Below are 19,393 nucleotides of genomic sequence, written 5' to 3' on the forward strand. Positions count from 1 at the left end.
GCGAACGAGAAGAAAGTGAGCGGTGGTTCCGAGGGATGAGAACCTGTAGCGGAAGACTGCTCAAAGGCCGAAAAATGAGTTCGGGTGAGCCTTATTCCGGATGGCCGTAATCACCCAAACGAGCGGAACCGAAGTGGAAGACTCAGACCCAAGCGAGCGGAACCAGAGCGAAAGGCCCGGATCGAGAAGTCAACAGGGAACATGACTTGGTCCAGGCGCCCAGACCTGGTCCAGGTGCTTGGATCACCCTGGGGAGCTGGAATAGCAATGTTTTTGCGCCTGGAATTGAAAGTTTATCAAAACATGCGTTGCCGTGATCCAGTGCGACATGAATAAAATTCTGTCCACGTCTAGGCACCTGGAACCCTTCCAAGCGCTCCGATCAGGGCTATAAATGCAACCTTGATCCCAGAAGCTAAAGACAACACCTGTACTCAATTCTCTTTCTGTTTATCTTTTTAATTAAGTGTTTCAACTGCTGTAAGAGGCTTCTCTGCTTGAAGAAGACTTTTAGTGAGCTTTACTTGTCGTGGATTAAAAATCACCTAGGTTGTAGCCAAGTAAATAATCTACCTCTTTCTTTCTTTAATTAAGTTTCTTTTTATGCAAGTGTTTCTTAATTTAGCTTGAAAAGATGAGAAAAGTTTTATTTTTATTTCAGGCTATTCACTCCCCTCTAGCAAGCCGCCAAGGGCCCAACACAAAGTTATTAACTAACACATGAACCATCATTTCTTATTACGAGATAAAGAGATTTATTTAACTTGGGACTGTTTGTGTTGCATATATACATAGTTGCAAGAAAGGGGATTACATGTTGAGTAATGAGATTACTTATTGAAAAGTTATGTTTATTGTTTTTTCTAAACAATATATATTATAAATCATCTTTACCTCTAATAAGAGTTTTTTTTTTATGTTCAGGATTTTAACGAAGAGGGATTATAGAAGTTATCTCTATATCATAAGGAGTTGTTCTTTAGACTTTCTTTTGTGTAACTTTCATGGAAATAATAGTTTTTTTTTTATCAAATTAATAATGGATATTTAGATATTTTTATTATTGGATGAATAATGTTGGTATGAAACCTACAGACTGGCTTGTAAGTTACAAAATATTAGAATTTTAGAGAAAGTTTTTTTTTTTCTTCTGAAATGACAATTCAATAAATCTAATCTAGATTAATTTGTATTGTAAATGTTATTTTAAGATTATTCATTTTAAAAAATGGTGCATCTAACAAGTCAAAACATTAGGGACAGTAATTTACCATTTTCACTTCTATTTGACACAGCACATTACCATCTCAATTTAGAATCTTTAGTTTTTTCAGAGGATAAGATAAAACATTTGAGATAAAAAATTAACTGTTTTAAATACTTTTGAGATAATTGAACAACTGTCTTATCACAATCTTAAATAGCATTTGAGATAGTACAATTGTCTCAATATTTTTTTTTGAGATGCTTGTATTGGGGACAACTACATTATTCTCTCATCATTGTCTTAAAAATATTTTGAGACACTAAATTTATAATTTAAGACATATTTTGCTTTGGGGACGACTACTTCATCCTTTGCCAAGAGCTCCACGCGCCTAGTTTTCATTACCTGAGAATGGAACCTTCTTGCAACCAATGAGAGGGCGCCACATGCCCTCCATCACCTGACAGGTCCTAACAGCCGAGATTCACTAACATTGGTCAGGCTCCAGAGGTACGCATTGTCATATGAAAAGGGAGGTCCTCTCCCTTAAGTAGGTACGCACACATTCATACTCGTCTTCTAAAGCTTTTTTTCCTTCCTACACTATTCTTCGGGGAAAAAGTACTTGATTTGAGCGTCAGAGGGCCTGCGCATGGGATTTTTTCTCTAGTTTCTGGTCTCTATCGTTACGTGTTCTCTTCTGAGGGTGCGCAGAGCCTAAGTACCTCCGATCTCGTCACCACGTTCTTGAGCTCCATGTGGAGGTTCGTTTTTCTGGTACACATATGCTAGGTGTGTCCAAGTCGTCTGTCCATCAACACCGACGCCATCTCAGCCGACTTTCGTCTGACTCAGATTCTGGACAGGATCAGACACGATTGACTCATTTGACACCATTATTTAAAATTACTCAATATTAATTCCTCATAGAGGAAAAGAGGATATATTATTTGTAAAATATTTGACATTCCATCTTAATTCAATTATTTCATCTTCCACTGACAAAGTGCACGCACCACTCCCTTTCTGGTGAAGGACGAAGCATTCAATCTAATTTTATGTTATTTCAATTGAAATAAAGCAGATGCAAAAAAACAAAGAAAAGAAACCACAAGAGGAAATTAATGTAGTTTGGGATGAGCATGAGTAAAATCTAACGAATCATATTTTGCAAAGAATTTACTAACTAATCAGTAAGTAAAAAACATTTGTACCATGCCTGACGTCAATATGCTCTTAATCATAATTGGAGCAAATGAAACCCTAATTAAACAGAGCGTCTAGCAAGGATTCTAAAGCAGAATAAAGCAAATGGAAGAATGAATATGAGATATATGAACAGTGATGAATCGCGGATCATTGAGCCGTTGAGCTACTATTGTTCTTGAGGAAGCGAAGAGCGACAGAGAGGGCATGAACAGCTCCGCTCCAGCCATTTCTTCAAACACGCCGCATGGAAGAGATGACTGCAAGGCATCGCCAACACTGGAGCCGCCATCTCGAAATCCTGCAGACATATGGAATAAGAGTCTGGTTCCTCGGTGGTGACCGTCTTGAGACCCTCCATCGCCGCTGCAGATGTTGGCCTGGAACCTCTGTTGAAGTGGGCATTGCGGCCCTCGCTCTGGGAAAACAGAGCTAACTCTTCCTGAGGCAGCCAGATCTGGAGGCGACTGACGCCCGAGGACATCCATTCCTAATTCTAGTTGGGTCAATCTGCAGACTACATAATTCATTCCTACTTGTCTAGGGTTCTATTATGTTCAATTTTTTTTTGTCATTGACCATTCCTCATTCTAGGATATTATGACAATGTAATTCCAAGCATATTATGGCAGACATTTCTTAATTATTATTATTTTTTTCAATCACACTATTGGCCACCGTTCCTAATTCTAATGGGTCAATTTATAATAATAAATTACGATAATTCTCATTAATTATTGGTCAAAAATAGATGCTAAATGTTATCGGTAACCAAATTAATTAGGTTACTAAACGAAGTCAGATAGATTCTTCCAAATCTAATCGAGTCGAGTTTTTTGATTGAAATTATTTCGATTGAGCTAGGGTTCAACGGAAATAACATTCATCGTAAAAATTACAGACCGTAATTTTAAAGAGACAAGATCGTACAGTCTTGATGAGTTTTTCATAACAATTTCTTGTGCAGCAGCATTCATTGTTTAGAGAGTAATCAAATTGTAACTAAGGATCGGATTTCTCAATTGATCATGAAATAACATCAATATTCATCAATTTGATGTTCTCATCCATCAAACAGACCAACGTAGCAGATCGATCCAGTCACTACTCTGCGGTGGGAAGTGAGAATCTGCAGAGGGGGCAAGAATTTCTCCGTCGCAGCCACTCCTTCAGACATCCCTCGTGAAACAAATGGCCGCAAGGCATTGCCAGAGCCTGAGTCATCGCCTCGAAATCGTCGAGGCAGATGGAACACGAGGTATCTTCTGCTGTCGTAGTGACCATCTGGAGCCCCACCACCGCCGCTGTGGACGCCGGCCTCGGCCCTTTGTTGAACTGGACGAAGTTGATATCTTGGTCGCCTCCGAAAAAATATTCATTGGCCTCCCGAGGAATCAAATAGCGAAGGCGGCCGGTAGAAGCGGAAGGAGTGACGGGGATTTCAATGATGGAAAAGAACTCCATAGAGACCAACTCCGTGATTGGAAATCGGTCGCCCCCACGGGCGGGATCAACTGGTTATGACATGGATTCTTGCAGCATGAGTCGAGAGGTCGAGGGTCTGCGGCAGCAAATGCGATAACATCAATATCTGTCCGTGCTAAACACCTGAGACCGCCATGTCATAGCTGGGCCCATATTCATTGTGATTTACTCCCTCTCATACTTGTGGGGCCGGGTTGAGGGGGCCGCTGGGTTGGCGGTTCCAACCTTTTGCAGCGTGATTGGAAATCGGTCGAACACCGTGTAGGTGTATCTTCGGAAAGCTTGAGCGAGAAGGTCGAGGTCGGCGGGGCTCACGTGATTCGCCGCGACATGGAAGAACATCTGCTCCGTCTGCTCCTCCCAGGTGGGCCGATGGCTGATGTGGCAGTAGGGCTGGGGGATGGTGAAATGGGCGCACTCGGTTGTGACGTGGTCAGAAGACGAAATCGTCTGGCGGCAGAAGTGCGAGATGAATTGGGGCTCTATGTCTTGATGAGGCTGTACGAGCCATGTCACCACTCGCGCCTTAATGCGAAGAGTGACGCCGGCTGTGTCGGCCGCCCAGCCAGGTATCTCCCTCGATGAAACGGAGGCGTTTGCGTTGATCCTCCTGGAGTTGACTGAAGCTGCAGGATCCATGAAGAAGGAGACGAGAAGACAAGAGAAGCGGTAGTTTAGGAGAAGCTGTGAAAGAAAGAATTGATGGGGTAGATTGAGATAGGGCGGTCTCGTTTAATTTATATAGAATCCTCATTTCCTAAAATGAAGTCAGTTAAATTAGATTACTATTGGATTTCTAATAATTCGGATTAGACAGCTGTTAGGAATTTCAACGCAATAGTATAATTTCAACTTATAAAATAATAATAATAATAATAATAGACAACGTTGATAAGTAAACGAATCAAATTACTTGTCGATAGTATTCTTCAGATTCGGAATAAAAAAAATAATAAATAAACATAAATGAACGGAGGAAAAGAAATTAATTAGATGTAGACCCTGCATTTATGGTACTGATATTCTATTAAAGATTTTATTTTAAATTTTTACATAAAGTAGCTAAATTTTTTTACATCAGTGATACTATATTTTAAAGATTTTATTTTAAAATTTAAATTAAATAGTAAGAAATTTTTTACATAAGCTATACTATCCATTCCCTAAATTATATATTTATGAATAATACTTTTTTAAATTTAGGGAATGAATTCAATTCCTAAAAGAGAGAGAAAAAATAGAAAAACTGATATATGATATATTCAAAAATAAATATCTAAATTTAATAAATAATTTTTTACTTTAAATTATACATTTTAGATAGAAAAATTGGTATGGATGCTTTAGAGTCAGTTATCGGCGGTGAGGAATGAAGCGGAACAACAAGAAGACTGCTATAGAGTAAACAATGAATATCGCATACCTCCGTCTATGCTTGGATCCCCTTTATATAGAGCTTCGGCAACGAGCGTGCACGCTTCCCAAGATGAGCACGCTTCTCAAAATTTTTTCTGAAAAGACATGCCAGTAAACTGCCCCTGACACTGTATCTTAACGGGCTGAGCATATATTTGAAGTGGCAGTGGAAGCTTTCGCCGTACGATTTTCTAGCAGTTCATGTTCGGTGTCGGCGGCACCAACTCCCAAAAGGATATTACTGGATATTAAGAGTGTACTGTTAGGTCGAGTAGGTCGGCCGCTCGGCTGAAATTCCCCCGCACTGGTGCTACGTCTGGTTGACCAGAACCTTGCTGCCCCCCGTGTGTGTCTACTCGGTCGAAGGTCTACTTTGTTATTGTCGAAGCTGATACTGGGCCGAGTGGGGTAGCCGCTTGGCCGAAGTTGATTTCTTCTTATTAAACTCTGCTATTTGGTCGAGCGGGGTAGCCGCTTGGCTCAGCTTTTGCACATTGTCTCTGTGTGTCGGTTGTTTCCTGTTGCCAGGCCGAGCGGGATAGCCGCTCGGCCGAAGTTGAACTCTGCACCTCAAGCTATGTTGTCCGACCGAGCGAGGAAGCCGCTCGGCTCGGCTTATGCACATTGTCTACCTTGAGCGTCGGTTGTTTGATTGCTCCCCGCGTTGAAGGCGATGTCGAGTCAGAGCCTTCTCCCCAGTCGGGGCATACTTCGCCCGACCGGCCGATGTCATCTATGCTTGTCCGCTTTGACTTTGACCTCCACCGTGGCAACGGCGTGAGACCCTTCATCATTACCACATCAATAATAATATAGTTTTTTTCCCAAACTCAGTAGATAAGTTTTCAAAATATTGAAATCACGTATCATAGTTTCAAAATCACCAAATCACGTACCCACTTCCCTTTTTACCCTTGTCCTCAATTTAATTCGATTAGAAAAACAAATTAGTTGAATCGATTTTATTCTATTTGAAAAATCCATCAGCCGATTTCGACCAAAATCGACTGATGGACATAGAGATCTTGAAATAATACGAAATCAATTCTTATATGTTTGTTTAGTTCTCTTAATTGTAAAAAATGCTATCAAACATCAATTTGCCCCAATAGATCGAGAACATTGATTTTTTGAACATAAATTAACTTTTCAAATACATTCGTGTTCAAAAAATCATTCCTCTCGATATATTATTTTAAATTGATATTTGATAGTATTTTTACAATCAGGAGAACTAGACGAATACATAGAAATTGATTTCATGTCGTTTCAAGATCTCTAGGTCCATCAGCCGATTTAAGCCGAAATCGGTTGATGGACCTAGAGACCTTGAAATGATATAAAACCAGTTTCTATGTGTTCATCCAGTTCTCTTGATTGTAAAAATACTATCAAATATTAATTTGATGCAATATATTGAGAGTAGTGATTTTTTTTAAAAAATTATGACCAAATGAACGTAAATAAAATAAATGTAGGTTCATTCGGCCAAAATCGGTTGATAGACCTAAAGAGCTCAGAATGAAGTGAAACTAAATCCTATGAGTTCTTTTAGTTCTTATGTCAATTCTCTCAAATATCAATTTGACCCAATATATTGATAGCAGTGATTTTTTGAACACGAATTAATTTTTAAAATATATTCTTATTTAAAAAATCACTGCTTTTAATATATTAGCTCAAATTAATATTTGATAGCATTTTTATAATTAGGAGAACTAGACCAACACATAGGAACTAGTTTCATGTCATTTCGAGATCTCTAAGTCCATCAACGGATTTTAGCCAAAATCGACTGATGGATATATAGACCTCAAAATGACATGAAACAGTTCCTATGTATTCGTCTAGTTTTCCCGATTTGTAAAAATATTATCAAACATCAATTTCACTGAATATATTGAGAGTAGTAATTTTTTAAACATGAATTAATTTTTCAAATACATTCGTATTTAAAAAAAAATCACCGCTCTCAATATATTAAGTCAAATTAATGTCTAGAAATGGTCATTGTTCCAATATCCAAGAAGACTTAGTGCCTTGCCTCAACATGAAAGTCAATTATTGAAATGAATGTTTTACAAACTAACTGTTAAATAGTTAAATGTTATAAGTTTTTTTGCCCAATCTAAAAATATTGGTTAATTACTCAAAAAGGTAGTTTTTAAAATTTAAGTTTTTTTTTGAATTTATTTTTTGCTTAAGTTAACTCCTTTGTGTAAAATTTTATATCTACTTTATATATGTTTGTTCAACCCCTATTAAAATTTTTCAATACTTAAAAATATTTTTCAAATTATTTTTTTTTAAAAATTTGTTTATAACTTATTAAAGTCCAGATTTTGTCGAAATTTAAACTTTCATGATTTTCTGGATAATTGTTATAATAGTATTTCCCCTTAGACTTTGTTTTAGACTTATTTCCAAGTCATTTTAAAGTACCTCATTTACCATGTGATCAAAGGGGGAGAAGTGGAGTTTAAGTCTAGGGGGAGGGTATTCATTTAATTTTTGCACATTGCAAAATTTATTACCTGGTTATTAGTTTTTTGTGTTCTTTTTACCGTAACTTAACTTGGGCTGTTTACATCAAAAAGGGAGAGATTGTAAGTACCCCATGAAGGTTTTGATGTGATCAACTAAGTTAGAGTTAAGTCCTATTGTGTTTTGATGCCCTGGGTTTAAGTGTGCAAGAACTTAGGAGCATAGGAAGTCGAGCGAAAGATGCAACTAGCGAGAAGGACGACACAGGAGTGAGTCGATAGGCTCGATGCGTCCGAGGGACGAGGTGCTACGGAAGAGTACGTTGGTGAACGAGAAGGAAGTGAGTGGTGGTTCAGAGGGACGAGAAGCCGGAGTGGAAGACCGCTCGAAGGTCGAAAAATGGGTTTGGGTGAGCCCTATTCCGGATGGCCGATATCACCCAAGCGAATAGAACCGAGCGAAAGACTCGAACCCAAGCGAGCGGAACCAGAGCGGAAGGCCTGGATTGAGAAGTTAATAGGGAAGTTGACTTGGTCTAGGCGTCGAGACCTAGCTCGGGTGCCTGGATCACTTGGGCGCCCCTGGGGCCCCTCGCCTTATGGGAGCTGGAATAGCAATGTCTGGCCGTCTGGAATTGAAAGTTTATCAGAACACGCGTTGTCGCTATCTAGTGCGATGCGAATAAAATTCTATTCACATCTAGACGTCTGGAACCCTTCCAAATGCCCCGATCAGGGCTATAAATGTAACCCTGATCCCAGAAGCTAAAGACAACATTTGTACTCAATTCTCTTTCTGTTTATCTTTTTAATTAAGTGCTTCAACTGTTGTAAGAGGTTTCTCCGCCTAAAGGAGACTTTTAGTGAACTTTACTTGCCTTGGATTAAAAATCACTTAGGTTGTAGCCAAGTAAATGATCTACCTTTTTCTTTCTTTAATTAAGTTTCTTTTTATGCAAGTGTTTCTTAATTTAGCTTGAAAAGACGAGAAAGATTTTATTTTTATTTCAGGCTATTCACCCCCTCTACCCAGCCGCCAAGGGCCCAACACAATGATATTGACAAACACATGAACTATCATTTCTTATTACGAGATAAAGAGATTTATTTAATTTAGGGCTGTTTGTGTTGCATATTTATATAGTTGCAAGAAAGAAGATTATGTGTTAGATAATGAGATTTCTTATTGAAAAGTTCTGTTTATTATTTTTTCTAAACAATATATATTATAAATCATCTTTACCTCTAATAAGAGTTTTTTTTTATGTTCAGGATTTTGATGAAGAGAGATTATAGAAGTGATCTATATATCATAAGGAGTTGTTCTTTAGACTTTCTTTTGTGTAACTTTCATGAAAATAGTAGTCTTTTTTCTTATCAAATTAATAATGGATATTTTGATATTTTTATTATTGGATGAATGTTGGCATGAAACCTACATACTAACTTGTAAGTTACAAAATATTAGAATTTTATATTATGTATATCACTTTTAATTTATATAGAGAGAGTTTTTCTTTTTTTCTGAAATGACAATTCAATAAATCTAATTTAGATTAATTTGTATAGTAAATGTTATTTTAAGATTATTTATTTTCTTAAAAAATGGTGCATCTAACAAGTCAAAACATTAGGGTCAGTAATTTATTGTTTTCACTTCTATTTGACATAGCACATTACCATCTCAATTTAGTATCTTTAGTTTTTTCACAAGATAAGATATAACATTTGAGATAAAAAATTAACTGTTTTAAATACTTTTGAGATAATTAAACAACTGTCTTATCACCATCTTAAATAGCATTTGAGATAGTACAATTGTCTCAATATTTTTTTTTAGATGCTTGTATTGGGGACGACTACATTATTGTCTCATCATTGTCTTAAAAATATTTTGAGACATTAAATTTATAATTTAAGACATATTTTGTATTGGGGACGGCTCGCTTCATCCTTTGACAAGAGCTCCTCGCTCCTGGTTTTCAACCTTATCAAGTCACACATGGATTTACATTGCCAAGACTAAATATTTGGATTTACACTATTAAGACTCCACTTGGACTTTCACCTTTGCCAATATTCCACTTGGACTTTGCCTTTGCCAAGATCACAATTGTACTTTCCTTGTTGTACCTGCATCCTGCACGCTCACAAGGTCATATCAAATACAACAATAATTCTAACTTAAACGTTTACCCAAACATCAAAACGTTGGGTTACACAGATTGCTCCAACACATATTTTCTTACTTGACAACTTCTAACACCAGACATTTTCTGTTACTTCATGATTGCAGAGGTTATGAGAGGTGATATATAAGAGAAGTCCTTTCAATTGGCAAGGTACGCTTTAATACGCTCATGTGATGTATTACTTTTTATGCTCAGCTACAAATCTACTATTCATCTCTCCTTTTCCTGCTCGGACGAGACATTGACTTGAGCATCAGAGGGTCTTCGCTATAGACCCTTTCCCTGATTTTTGGCACTGATGTTTTGTTTACTCTCTTGGGTGTGTGCAGAGAAGAAGAAGCTCCTCTTTAGTTTAATCTGATGTCTACACGTGGTCAATAGCACAATCACCTACCTAGTACGCTATCTCTCCAATTTTCCGACATAATCAAAATCCTTAAATCAAGTGAGTGAGATCAAATGAAATCAGTTCACTCTGTTGGATCCTTTCTGGATAATTAGGATTAGACATCTGCTAAGTAACATTTTATGCCAAATATTCGGACTAAGAAAATCCAATGAATTCAATATCTAATAACAAAAAAAATTGGAAAAAAAACGAGGCGGTAACCGAAAAAGGTTGACTATTGACATTTTTAAATTGTTTTTATTTTTTTTGTTCTTCAATCAGAATGCCTGATTAAGACATTAATTCATTTCTAATTGTGTCAATCTAAATCAAATCAAGACTGAATTGGTTCTTTGATTAAAAATGAAACTAAAATCATGGACTAAATTATAACGCAACATAAAGATATGGTGAGGTAAGACGAGAAGAAGATGATTCCATAAAATTAGATGTTCTTTTGAATTTTGTCTCAAATTATCTTCATAATTTCATGTTCATTGAACTCTAATTTTTAAGCACTTCATGTGTACTTTATAGTATGTTAATGGAATACACATTCCAAAAATTAAATAGCATAATTCTTTAATATTTGAAGCTACATTAGTAATTGTATAAATATAAAATTTATTTATGACACTGATATGATGAATAAAGGTGGGGTTCGATAAGATTAGGTAGTTAGAAGTCAAAGGGACATGACAGTCAAGGATAGTCTAAAGTTAAGGGGACGTAGTGGTTAGAAGTTAAAGAGACGTGACAGTTAGCAGTTAGGAGGGGAAAGAAGTTAGACCACCCATAATTCCCGGTCGATTACAGACATATCAGGGTCCCAGATCACGCACACATTCACACTCGTCTTCTATAATTTTTTTTCCTTTGTACACTATTCTTCTGGGGAAAAAGTACCTGATTTGAGCATCGGAGGACCTACGCAGGGGACTTTTTCCCTGATTTCTGGTCTCTAACGTTCCGTGTGCTTGTATGAGTGTGCGCAGAGCCTAAGTACCGCTGATCTCGTCACTACCGTCCTTGAGCTCCATGTGGAGGTCCGTCTTTCTGGTACACATATGCTAGGTGTGTTCAAGTCGTCTCTCCGTCAACACCGACATCATCTCAGCCGATTTTCGTTTGACTCAGATTCCAAACAGGATCAGACACGATTGACTCAATATTAATTCCTCATAGAGGAAAAGATGATCTATTATTTGTAAAATATTTTATCATCCATCTTAATTCAATTATTTCATCTTCCACTGACAAAGTGCACGCACCACTCCCTTTCTGGTGAAGGGCGAAGCATTCAATCTAATTTTATGTTATTCCAATTAAAATAAAGCTTATGCAGAAAAAAAGAAAAGAAACCACAACAGGAAATTAATGTAGTTTAGGATGAGCATGAGTAAAATCTAACAGATCATATTTTGCAAAGAATTTACTAACTAATCACGAAGTAAAAAACATTTGTACCATGCCTGACATCAATATGCAATATCATAATTGGATCAAATGAAACCCTAATTAAACAGAGCATCTTGCAAGGAGAGTCTAAAGCAGAAGAAAGCAAATGGAAGAATGAATATGAGATATATGAACAGTGAGGAATCACGGATCATTGAGCCGTTGAGCTACTATTGTTCTTGAGGAAGTGAAAAGCGACAGAGAGGGCACGAACAACTCCGCTCCAGCCATTTCTTCAGACACGTCGCATGGAAGAAATGACTGGCAGGCATTGTCAACACTGGAGCCGCCATCTCAAAATCCTCTAGACATATAGAATAAGAGTTCGGTTCCTCAGTGGTGACCGTCTTGAGATCCTCCATCGCGCTGCAGATGCTGGCCTGGAACCTCTGTCGAAGTGGGCATTGCGGCCCTCGCTCTGGGAAACAGAGCTAACTCCTCCGGAGGCAGCCAGATCTGGAGGCGGCTGACGCTCGAAGACATCCATTCCTAATTCTAGTTGGGTCAATCTGCAGACTACATAATTCATTCCTACTTGTCTAGGGTTCTATTATGTTCTCTCTCTCTCTCTTTTTTTGTGTCATTGACCATTCCTAATTCTAGGATATTATGACAATGTAATTCCAAGCGTATTATGGCAGACATTTCTTAATTATTATTATTATTTTTTCAATCACACTACTGGCCACCGTTCCTAATTCTAATGGGTCAATTTATAATAATAAATTATGATAATTCTCATTAATTATTGGTCAAAAATAGATGCTAAATGTTATCGGTAACCAAATTAATTAGGTTACTAAACGAGGTCAGATAGATTCATCCAAATATAATCGAGTTGAGTTTTTTTATTGAAATTATTTCGATTGAGCTAGGGTTACGTTCAATGGAAAATACATTCATCGTAAAAATTGCATACCATAATTTTAACGAGACAAGATCGTACAATCTTGATGAGTTTTTCATAACAATTTCTTGTGCGGCAACATCCTCTGTTTAGAGAGTAATCAAATTGTAACTAAGGATTTCTCAATTGATCATGAAATAACATCAATATTAATTAAATTGATGTTCTCATCCATCAAACAGACCAACGTAGCAAAAGAGTAGTAATGTAATTATAAATGATATCAATGATCGTTAAACAAGCCAAGGAATGGATGAATCTCTTTAATTTTCTCAATTATGTTGCAATAGATCGATCCAGTCGCTACTCTGCGGTGGGAAGTGAGAATCTGCAGAGGGGGCAAGAATTTCTCCGTCGCAACCACTCCTTCAGACACACCTCGTGAAACGAATGGCCGCAAGGCATTGCCAGAGCCTGAGTCATCACCTCGAAATCGTCGAGGCAGATGGAACACGAGGTATCTTCTGCTGTCGTAGTGACCATCTGGAGCCCCACCACCGCCGCTGTGGACGCCGGCCTCGGCCCTTTGTTGAACTGGACGAAGTTGATATCTTGGTCGCCTCCAAAAAAATATTCATTGGCCTCTCGAGGAATCAAATAGCGAAGGCGGCCGGTAGAAGGGGAAGGAGTGACGGGGATTTCAATGATGGAAAAGAACTCCGTAGAGACCAACTCCGTGATTGGAAATCGGTCGAACACCGTGTAGGTGTATCTTCGGAAAGCTTGAGCGAGAAGGTCGAGGTCGGCGGGGCTCACGTGATTCACCGCTACATGGAAGAACATCTGCTCCGTCTGCTCCTCCCAGGTGGGCCGATGGCTGATGTGGCAGTAAGGCTGGGGGATGGTGAAATGGGCGCACTCGGTTGTGACGTGGTCGGAAGACGAAATCGTCTGGCGGCAGAAGTGCGAGATGAATTGGGGCTCTATGTCTTGATGAGGCTGTACGAGCTATGTCACCACTCGCGCCTTAATGCGAAGAGTGACGCCGGCTGTGTCGGCCACCCAGCCAGGTATCTCCCTCGATGAAACGGAGGCGTCTGCGTTGATCCTCCTGGAGTTGACTGAAGCTGCAGGATCCATGAAGAAGGAGAAGAGAAGAGAAGCGGTAGTTTAGGAGAAGCTGTGAAAGAAAGAATTGATGGGGTAGATTGAGATAGGGCGGTCTTGTTTAATTTATATAAAATCCTCATTTCATCAAATGAAGTCAGTTAAATTAGAACTATTGGATTCCTAATAATTCGGATTAGACCGCTGTTAGAAATTACAATGCAATAAGATAATTTCCACTTATTATAATAATAATAATAATAATAATAATAGGCAACGTTGATTAGTAAACGAGTCAAATTACTTGTCAATACAGATTCGGAACTAAAAAAAATAATAAATAAACATAAATGAAAGGAGGAAAAGAAATTAGAAGTAGATCCTTAGTTTATGGCACTGTAAATTTATTTATATAGATATTTTATTTAAAGATTTTATTTTAAATTTTAGATAAAGTAGTTAAATTTTTTTTATATCAATTATACTATCTATTCTCTAAATATATAATTTAAAAATTTTATTTAAAATTTTAGATAAAGTAACTATTTTTTTTTTTACATTAGTTATACTATCCATTCTCTAAATTATATATTTATAATAATAATTTTCTAAATTTAGAGAATGAATTTAATTCTTAAATATTATAGAGGAGAAAGAAAAAAAAAAAATAGAGAAATTGATATATGATATATTAAAAAATAAATATCTAAATTTAATAAATAATTTTTAAATTTAAATTATACATTTTAAATAGAAAAATTGGTATGGATGGTTTTAGAGTCCTTATATTCTAATATTATTTATATTACAAAATTTCTTTAATTATTTTTTTAATTATATATCGATTCTTTTCCCATATCTCATGCTTTTCTCTTCTTCCTCGTAAGTGATTTTACAATTTAAAAGGATCTTCTCTCCTCTGATCTCCCTTTCTCGCACATTCTTGTTTGATACGAATAGAAAGTGGGAATTCCTCATCCGTTCAATACAAAATAACAATTTTTTTTAAAAAAATGATCACCCTTATCATTTTAACGTCTAAATAAATTTTAAGCTATTAGATTTTTATTATAATTTAATATGTTTTATTGTTGATACTAGTAACTAATTTTATTATTTTATTAAGAATTTACTCTTTTATTAACTAATTTGGATGAAACCTAACATAAAATTATATTGATGTTCTTTTTTTCTTTTCACATAGAAAATAATTTTAAAATTTATTAGTAATTTTCACAAATGAGATATTAAGTTCAAGACTCAGGTGCGGTATGCGATGTATTATTGAGAATTTTTGCTCATTAATCAATCAGTGATCTAGAGTTCGAGATCACTCAACTGGGGTGTATTGTTGAAAATTTTTCTCATTAATCAATCAGGAATCTAGAGTTCGAGACTCAGCCTATTATTGAAATTTTTTTCAATTAATCAATTAGAAATATTGAGTTTGTTTTAGTCCCATATCTTAAAATTAGTAACACTGTGAGCAGAGAAGCTTTTATAAATACTTTGGGCCGGTGATTTTAAAAAACATACTTTTCTCGATTTTTTTACTAACATCAAATGTGATATCAAAATAATTTTTTATAAGAGGGAGTCCGTTGGTTTGGCACACTCTTACCTATTATGGACGTGTTTATGTCTTATATTACGCATGTAACCAGGAGCGAAGTCACTTATAAAAGTAGGGGCAAAGTCACTTATAAAAGTAGGGGCAATACTAAAAAATTAAAACTATTTTTTGTAGGCCAATTCTTCTTCTGGTTTAAGGTGCTTAGCTCACGCAACGCGTATACACAATCGCTAGTGTTGAATAAAATTCTAGATGCTTATTCTAGATGTTTATTCGAATGAGTCTAAATAAAAATTTTATTTGTTTGTTATTTATTATATTTGTCCAAGTAAGATTTGTCCAAGTAAGTGATGCCAGATGATAGCAATTATCTTATAGGCTAACAAGAAGAGGGAATTGAGGAAAAGATGAGAAAAGAAAATGCCAAAAACAAAGAGAAATCTACCGTTCTATGATATTTTTTTTCAAACTTTATTAAGAATAGAGGATTAATTCTCAAACAACTAATTACATATTTAATATTTATAAAGACTTTAGACTTTTGCATCAAAAAATATAAATATATAGACTCCAATTTCTATCTTGTAAAAAGCGAAAAGAAATTTTAAAATAAAGAAAAAATTATTAACAGACTTATAATTTAAAATCTTTAAACGAACTTAAAATCTAAAAATATAATAGATAAAACTTACTAAAAATATTTAAAATACCAAAATGCCTTAAATATCAAAAAGGTTAAAATTAACCAAAAAAATAACAATAAACTATGGATCCTCCTTGCATCAATTACCTCCGGTTGGAAGAACCCATCCTCGAGTTTAGAGTAGTTTAGGTGGTAACCCAGGAAAAAGATCATTTGATACAAAATCTGTAAATCTGTTAGCAGCTGGTGCACTTCTATTAGTGTTTGTTTTAACAATTCCATAAAAAACCACCACCCGATGTGACTCCAACTTGGACAGAAGTCCAACTCCCAGATTATCAACAAGAGCCTTAAGATTCTTATACATCTTCGGATAATTGCTATTCTGGTCTGTCAAATTTGACATGTATTCCTTTTAGCCCCGGCCCAGAGGCCGGGCCACCTTGGACGATTGCCCAGGGCCCAAGTTTGGGAGGGGCCCACAATTATAAAACATTTATATAATTTATATATGCATATATTAATTGAGAATTAGGTTAACTTATAGTTGTAAACCTTCACTTGTTGCACATCCTTTGCCGCTGCACAAGCTATTGCGATTTCTGCCTCTCCTTTCTCGTATTCTCCATATTCTCTTTATTTTTCAGTTTTTATTTGAATTTATTTTCAATTACATCACTTTTCTCTCTTCCCTTTTTATTTTTGTTTGCTCTCCTTTCTACCGGCGACTCCACGACAGCGTCACTACGAGGTTGTGCCTTTGTCTCTTCTCTACACACGGCTGCACCAACACCTCTTGCACGTTGCACCTAAAGGTTTTGAACCTCTATTGTTTGCGTTGCGATTTGCGAGTTGCGACGATTGCGGGTTGTCATCTACTCATCTTTTTCATCCAGGTGGAATTATTCCAGTTTATTTAAATTATAGTTTTATTTCAGTTGATTTAAATTATAGTATTGCAATTATTGTAATTTTGTGCATTATAATATGTTGCCTAGAAAATATATTTCTGGATGTGAAAAAAGAAAAAAAAAAGAAAAAGAATAGAGCAATTAAGTGAATCACAAAGAGGTGCTCTTAATAAATTCTTTATTAAAAGATCAAGTTCTAATGAAAATATAGAAAATTTAAATAGGGATAATACAAATGAGTTTAAGGAAATACATGATGTTAACGAGGAGTTTAATGAAATTCATGATATTAATGATGAATCTAATGAAATTCATGATATTAATGAGGATAGAGATAATTTAAGAGAGCATGAAAATGTTACTAATGTAGTAGATAATGAGAATACTAATATTGATAAATAATTTATTCCTCCACTTGATATATATGATCCAAGGAATTGGGATAATCTTGATAATAATACACATAATATTTTAGTTGAAAAGGGGCCTATAAAAGAAATGAATCTCATATTTCCTTTTGATCATTACTCTAGACATTTTTCAAGTATTCATTATTTTAAAAAATTAAGTAATGGAGAGGTAAAAAACCGAAAGTGGTTGGTATACAGTAAACATGTAGATAAAGTTTCTCAAAATTATTTAAAATTAAAATTGTTAAAAACATACATGAGATCAACAATGTTACAAGAGAGATTGAATTGATTAGCAATTTTATCTATTGAAAAAGAGATTTTAGAAAATCTTGAAATTAATAATATTATAGATGATTTTACATCTAGAAAAGTTAGAAGAAATCATTATAAATAATCTTTACTTTATGAAAATAAAAAATTAAGGACCTATTTTGATCGTTTCGCCTCGGGCCTCCCATATGTTAGGACCGGGGCTGATTCCTTTATGTTGATATGGAGATTCAAAGTATCCTTTTGTTGTTCATTAAGATCCAATACATCAATGGAAGTACGCCCCCTATAGGCAAGCACTTTACTAACACAATCTTCTTTGAATCGTTGTCAGCTTTTATGTATACGAAGGCATATGCATGCTCAGGTTCATTACACCCATCTATTCCAACTACTTCTCCATCAATAGGAGGTTTATCCGAGAGGGTCCTTGCACCAGTATCAACGAGCAAGAATTTAACGGCTAGGAATGAAGTGTGGACGATAAAGACTACCTTGTCAATTTCATAATCATCGTACATTGGCTTGCTAACCTCTTCGGTCTTGCCTTAGTAAAAGGTCTACAATCAATTGCTTTATATAATTTGATAAAAGGTTCATAATTATCTTATTAGACATAATTCCTTGCATTAGTAAATCAGCTAGTGCAGTAGCATCACCCCTACTCGTCCACGATCATCTTCTTGAATTCATGGACAGTAGAGAGGCTAGACAATGTAGCAGTTGCATTCTCCACTAGCCATTGCATGGTCGTCAACCTCTGGTTCTCTCTAACCCATGCAGTACTCTTATTGTTGGAGCCCAACTTGAGCCCTCCCACATAAACATTCTCCAACCTGAAGATTCTCTTCTCCTCCACTACTTCACCCAGTTGATCCTCTGCCATGGTTTGCACCATGGCTTCGTGGGAACCCCCACTACTTCATAACCCCTCATGGAGCTCTCAGTTGAATTAGCACTGCAATTATAGCTCTGTTGCAATTTGTGCTCCAATCTTCATGTTTAATGACTAAATTTAGAGTGTTACCAGAAGGTGGAGCTTCCATGGGAGCTTCTTCATGGCTCATGTCAGTTTGGATTTTTGAAGGAGTCCTCGTCTATGACCTCCATCTTCTGTAGGGCAACAGACATGACTTCATCCAGAGTCATTACTGTTGGAGCAATCTTGCTTCAAGATGATTCGGTGTGACTATGAGTTTTGATGATTTAGGCAAAGAGTTTAAGTTAGGTTTATCCTTATATTTATATGTGTATATGAGTGTGCAGGTTTGTAGGATACACATATGACTCAGCTTGATAACTTTGGGTCCGGTGAATGATGGAGCATCTGAGGGACCGTGGACAAGGCGGCAAGGACAAGGGCTGAGGGAAGTGACTTCGAGGCATACGCGAAAGATGACATTGGGACAAGTCGCGGGCTTGGATGCATCCGAGGGACGAAAGCCAAAGGAAGTAGGGTTGAAGGCAAGAGGTCAAGGTTGCAAGGAATAGTCATGTGAGTCGTAAGGGTGAGGATCTGAGTGCTGAGAGATTGTACTCGGGGTACCAGTCGATTGATACTTTCATCAGTCAACTGGTTCAGTTGATTGGGAGCAAATAGAATGTCTCTGTTTGTTCGGCTAGTATGGAGCAGTCGACTGATACTTTTGCTAGTCGACTAGTATCGAGTTGTTGGGATGTAACAGTTGAATATCCATAGAGGACAGTTGACTGGTATGCGAGGTTTTCTAACCTGTGGCCTATATAATTAAGGCTTGGAAGCTTAGTTAAGGTTGACGAAATAGAGATGATTTA

At 36.5% G+C, this 19,393-nt stretch overlaps 2 protein-coding genes across 2 annotated transcripts; both read right to left on the minus strand.

Moving 5' to 3' along the window:
- Positions 1 to 3,517: 3,517 nt before the first annotated feature.
- On the minus strand, positions 3,518 to 3,877 carry LOC122042584 (E3 ubiquitin-protein ligase RING1-like). Its single transcript, XM_042602764.1, has one exon. The coding sequence runs from the start codon at positions 3,875 to 3,877 to the stop codon at positions 3,518 to 3,520; it is 360 nt and encodes a 119-aa protein (XP_042458698.1).
- Positions 3,878 to 13,045: 9,168 nt separating this feature from the next.
- LOC122042591 (BRCA1-associated protein homolog 2-like) lies at positions 13,046 to 13,822 on the minus strand. The gene is made up of 2 exons (XM_042602773.1): positions 13,700 to 13,822; positions 13,046 to 13,633 (listed from the first exon to the last, which is right to left on the minus strand). Exons 1-2 carry the CDS (start codon positions 13,820 to 13,822, stop codon positions 13,046 to 13,048), a joined length of 711 nt encoding a protein of 236 aa, XP_042458707.1.
- Between the last annotated feature and the right edge of the window lie 5,571 nt (positions 13,823 to 19,393).

Source organism: Zingiber officinale, chromosome 1B (genome assembly GCF_018446385.1).
Source record: "Zingiber officinale cultivar Zhangliang chromosome 1B, Zo_v1.1, whole genome shotgun sequence".
Lineage (NCBI taxonomy): Eukaryota > Viridiplantae > Streptophyta > Magnoliopsida > Zingiberales > Zingiberaceae > Zingiber > Zingiber officinale.

What these genes read in the sequence shown, in the direction of transcription:
- LOC122042584 (XM_042602764.1), bottom strand. Translation starts at nt 3,877, where the DNA reads ATGGAGTTCTTTTCCATCATTGAAATCCCCGTCACTCCTTCCGCTTCT.
- LOC122042591 (XM_042602773.1), bottom strand. Translation starts at nt 13,822, where the DNA reads ATGGATCCTGCAGCTTCAGTCAACTCCAGGAGGATCAACGCAGACGCC. An exon ending in TTCGCATTAAGGCGCGAGTG is followed by an intron (nt 13,634 to 13,699) that starts GTGACATAGCTC and finishes TTCTGCCGCCAG; the next exon opens with ACGATTTCGTCTTCCGACCA.